At 37.5% G+C, this 5,307-nt stretch overlaps 1 protein-coding gene across 1 annotated transcript; it reads left to right on the forward strand.

The window, feature by feature from the left end:
- Positions 1-1,573: 1,573 nt before the first annotated feature.
- LOC109039280 (uncharacterized) lies at positions 1,574-4,749 on the forward strand. The gene is made up of 3 exons (XM_072306218.1): positions 1,574-1,709; positions 2,997-3,118; positions 4,237-4,749. The coding sequence occupies exons 2-3, from the start codon at positions 3,009-3,011 to the stop codon at positions 4,619-4,621; spliced, it is 495 nt and encodes a 164-aa protein (XP_072162319.1). The 5' UTR covers positions 1,574-1,709; positions 2,997-3,008; the 3' UTR covers positions 4,622-4,749.
- Positions 4,750-5,307: the final 558 nt, after the last annotated feature.

Raw genomic sequence — 5,307 nt, forward strand, 5'->3', positions numbered from 1 at the left:
TCACACTCATGACCCTAACTCAAACAGCAATGAATACAGTCAGCAAACGAAGCACAAAAAGAACTGGGTGTTGACAGCAAGAATGTTGATCTGCATTTCACTAACTCCACAGCACGATCCAAACTCAACGTGGAAATAGTAAAAATAAATTGTTCTTAGTATTTATTTCCAAATAAAGTACCTATCTATCGATCTATCTAATTCTAATAGTGTCACTCGCAATCCCGGTGACAATGACCACCACAAAGATTCAGGCTCAGAGCACTATTAATCATTCAGTAATATTATACCCAACGAGGAGAATGAAACTTGGACATGAAAACTAGTACTACGTCTAATAACCGTTATTCGAAGACGATGGAGATATAATTTTAGAGCTTATGGGAACAGACTCACTAAGGATCACACAAGTTCACCTTTGGAGTTCTGAGTTTACTGAAGAGATTACGAAATGGCATTTCGTCCTGCAAAGATACTGAGTACTTAACACACTTCTGTTTGTAAGAATTGAAAGCACTATTGATTGAGAAATTGAGAAATATTATACTGTTTAAACTTGATGACGAATGTGATCCGTGGTCATTGATGTGATCATTGTTGGATCATTCGATCATTAAGTATCATTGTGATCCTTGGGATGGAGGTTAGGCAGCAATATTTACGCCTTTGGGTTTTCTTTGAGATTTCAGAAACCCAAAATAATAATCACACAAAATATGGTTCAAAAGGAAATCAAAAGCGTTGAAAATATGAGAAACACCTAAAGAAAACACGTCACGTACTCACTCTCACTCATAGAAATCTCTCATTACACTGAGAAGACGTCGTAAAGAGGGAACCTGGAAACTACTCCGGAACTTTTATTAAATTTATCATCAAATTGGCAGCGTTTAAGGGCAACATTGCCAGTCAAACAAAACATTGTTTATATTTTGGCCTTTTATACTCTCTCATTGCCGATGTTTCAAGTTTGATAAAATATCCATGCGCGATTTGGTTTTGTAAAATACCGTTTGGGGAAGTAGCTGCCCTCATATAGAGGCTTCACCCATAGAGAAAAAAAAGGAGGTGTTTGCATTTCGGGCATCTTGGAATTTTTCATAGAGTATCTATAGCTTTGATGACGTCATTGGGTACAGCGACGTTTTTATCCTGTCGATTTTCTTGGAAATGGTGTAATTTAAGGGAAAAAGTCATTCTATAAAAAGTGCTTGAAATTAAATAAAGAGTTGATTTAAGTAAAAAAATCGGACATTATGGTCCGTTTTTACAGCGTCAACATAACCCTCAACGAGCGTCTTGTTTACATTGATGACGTAGGTGGGTACAAATCCTCAAGATGCAAACACCTCCTTTGTTTTCTCTATGGGCTTCACCAACAGAACAGAAGGCTCACTCCCAGCGCATCTCGGTCGAAGAAGAAGAACACACCCAGAAAGTAATGTTTACATTGAGAACCTAACCTAAATCTGCTGACTTTGTCCTCCCTCGTGCGTGCTGGGAGAATGAGCATGAGGATTTTTGAAAATGACGAACGAACAGTTTAATTATTAACGCGAATCTTTCTTGTTGATGATAATTTCTAATTTCAAGTTGCTGTTATGTTTTCTTCATCTGTTGTCTTGGTGGTTAAGTTGGTTATCCTAAAATGTGAAGTGATGTAGTTCGTTTTTGGGCCAGTATCTCTTGCGACGAGGAGAAGCCCTAAGGTATGTGTTACCTAAATTTGATTACCATGTTATTAATTTTCCTCAAACTTGGTTCCTGGAAAACCTTACGCTATTGTCAGTGGATGAATACACTCCCAAATGGGTTTTTTAACCTTAAGATGATTCGTCAAGCTCAAGTGACGTGCTAGAACTGGCATGCGTTATATTGCATCGATCAGGTTAAAAATCTCGGCAGATTTGGAATTTTTAGCACAAAAACGGACGTAAGCCTCTGCACGTTAGCCTAAAGAATCACTCTAAACCCAAAAATCGACAAAATTCAGAGAAATGAAAGCAGGATAGAGTTTGGAAAAAAACATTGCATTTGACACAGAAATCGGTAGCTGAATTGAATGCGAGGTATTTTTTCTGAACACTATTCTGCCTTCATTCTCTGAATTTTGCCAATTTTTAGGTTTAGCATGATTCATTAGGCTAATGTGCAGGGGTTTTCATCCTTGTTTTGGCTAAAAATTCCAAATCTGCCGAGACTTTTGACCTAATCAATGAGATATATCGCATGCCAGTCCGACCACGCCACTTGAGCTTGACGAATCACCTTAATGATCCATTACTTAACCAGCTACTGTTAAACAACTAATTTATCTGATGAAATGATGCTCTTGGCAATGATGGTTTTGTGCATTGCTGATAGGCAAGTAGCTGTGCTGCTTCATTTTAAAGCCAATCCCCTTCAATCTTTTGGATCTACAATATTTTAAGGTGACCGTTCCAATAGACTGACGTATTGAAGGTCAATCTTTCCCAAAGTTTGTCAGTATTTGTGGCTAGTAATCTTTTCAACAAGGAACTAATATGAATGAAATGCATTAATGAAGCATCCAGCCCTCATCTGACTGATAAAGATTCTGGCAATTTAACCTGGGAAATGTCAATCACTCTCAACCTTTCCAGATGTAATCAACTCTCCCTAGTGAATTAAGGGTTCATTATGAAGGGACCAGTGTATCACCGCATGGCTTGCACAAGCCCTGTAGGTACTTATTTTCTCTGGTGGTTGAAAGTCACCACTGATGCCTCAAAGTTGTTCCTTATCAGTCTTTATGATCGCATCCTACTATGCAACTGTGATTAATAATGTAGATGAAACTTTAAGCTCAGAATAGGAATCATGTCAAAAGAGATACTAATTTGTACCTAATTAATGTTAGGGTTACTATCCTACCTCCCATCCCAGAATGACCCTGTAAAGTTATTAAATTCAGCATTTGTACTTATCTATGCAGTATTTCATTAAAGTTAATCTTTCAATTTTTCTTCTTTCAGGCGTAGCCAACGATGTTAACTGCAAAGCAACGAAGGGCCTGCGCCAAGTGTGGACATAGCAGCAGTAAATCAACCTGGTCTTTCCATCGAATTCCTAAACCAGGAGGAGCCAGTACGGAAAAGTAAGCTTTCTCCTGTCATTTAGTAAATATTAGTTGTACAAATTGCTTGCGAACCAGCAGACATTGAGGTTGTTGCTTCTTTTAAAAATGTGATATCTTTTTTTTCAAACAAGGCTGCTATTAGCATTGGAGAATTAGCAACAATGCAAAGCAAGAATTGATATTCATCAGCTGATGTAGTTTCGTCTTGCATATAAGCTGTCTCTTCTGCCTCTTTTGTTCTCTAAATTAAATCGCTTCGGACCTGAACTTTCATCACTTATTTCTTTTAAATAAAGGGAGCAATTGATTTTAAATCTTTTCCTTAAGGTAATTAATCAAGTGGCTGATTTGTTAACTAGATCTGTGTCGGTTTGCAAATCCAAGGAACTCATTGTGAGACTGGGACTCAGACTTTAGCGAGATTCAAATCTGGAGTTCCAGACAAAATTCTAGTCAAACTTTGTAGAGAGAATTCTAGTATAAAAATTGCTTTGTACAGTTTGTTTTAAAATGAGGTCTGGTGAGGTTTTTCTCATCTGTAGCTAAAAATGTTGGACCTGCATGTTTTCCCAGTTAGCATCTTTTCACAATGGAATTAATTTCTGGGGAGGCGAAATATGGCAATGCCGTGAGAGGAAAAATTAATACGCCTTATATCAGCTGATTTTCTTCATAACTGCTGCGCCCGAATCATAAAAATATGCACTGCTACAGAATTGTTTCCTTTTCAATTCTAATTTTTGAGAGGGCGTGATGGAGAAATTGCAACAGCACAAATTAATATTCATCAGCTGATGTAGTTTCGTCTTGTATAACCTGTCCTTTCTGCCTCCCTTGTTCTCTAGAATGAATAGCTTGTGCCCCAAACTTTCATACCTTATTCCTTATTTCAAACTTATTTCTTTTCTTGAACTGGGTCATGTTCAAAAGGGACCCACAGCATTTAAAACCCGTAGTAAGTAAATTAACATACATTATTGCAAAATTCCCTTTACTTCTGACAATATTACAAGTAGCCTCCACAAACTACTCCTTTCATGCTAGATAGAACCCAGATCTCTAATTTTGATCATAAGTTTTCAGTTTTTACACCTTTCATATCGTTACTAATCCTTGTGTACTTTCCTTTGTTGCAGATGCCGTCAGTGGGCAAGTTGGCTTTACCCACAAAGTAACTGGGAGTCTGAATCTGATCTACTGGCCCTGTACAAAAAGTCGAGAGTTGTTTGCTCAAGTCATTTTACCGAAGCAGACTTTTCGGACAATGCGCGACGAACACTGCGTAGAGCTGCTGTACCTCATGTCACATCCACGGATAAATCTGCCTGTTCACTGATTGCAACCATTGAGCCACCGAGTTCTATTGATGCTGCAAGCTGTGGATCTTCACAACAGAATGGAGAGATCGGCATAGAACTAGGGCCATCCTCTGAATCCATCCTTGGTTATGAAACCCATACTTCTGCGCTACCGCAAGATACCATCATCAGCAACATACCATTTCTCCGCTTAGTAGAATGACGTAACATTTGAAATTTAGTTTTGATAAGGAGATTGCTGATTCTTGTTACCTACTTGTGTTCAGAATTCAGTCAAATGTTTGTACATTTTTTTCCATTCAGAATTAAATTACTTTCCATTAAAAGCAATGCCTTTGGAGTATCATTTATTTACGCCACTCTCCTAAGTACTTCTTTTTCCAAAACATCAACTTTACTCCTTCAATTCTAAACGGCAAGTATGTACTTAGAAATATCAGATCCTGAGGAGAATTCAATAATAGTCCCTACCTGTCTCTAAGGTTTCGAAGGTTTCAGATAGATCTACCTGATCTAATAGAGAGAAAATTGAGAGTAAGCTAATTTTTGGCGGAGTATTCTAACTCTCCTTATGCCATCAAGCACTGTTTGCTTCTAAAATCAGGTGACTACCGATACTCTTGAAACGTTGATGGGTGAAATGCACAAATTGAACAATTTCAGGGCTTTTTTAGTTTCCTTTGGTACCTTCTACTTTGATTTTGGTAAAATGAGCATCAGTGTTCATTCAAATTTGTTATGAATAGTCATGAAGATTAAACATAGTGCTTTGTAACAACGTCCAAGTAACAATTTTCGAGTTAAAAAGATAATTGAAGATAGGAAATATGAAAGAATTTGAAATCTGGTACACATGCTTTAAATTTATTAAGTCATCATTTCATCTGA

The sequence above is a fragment of the Bemisia tabaci genome, chromosome 1 (assembly GCF_918797505.1).
Source record: "Bemisia tabaci chromosome 1, PGI_BMITA_v3".
Classification (NCBI taxonomy): domain Eukaryota; kingdom Metazoa; phylum Arthropoda; class Insecta; order Hemiptera; family Aleyrodidae; genus Bemisia; species Bemisia tabaci.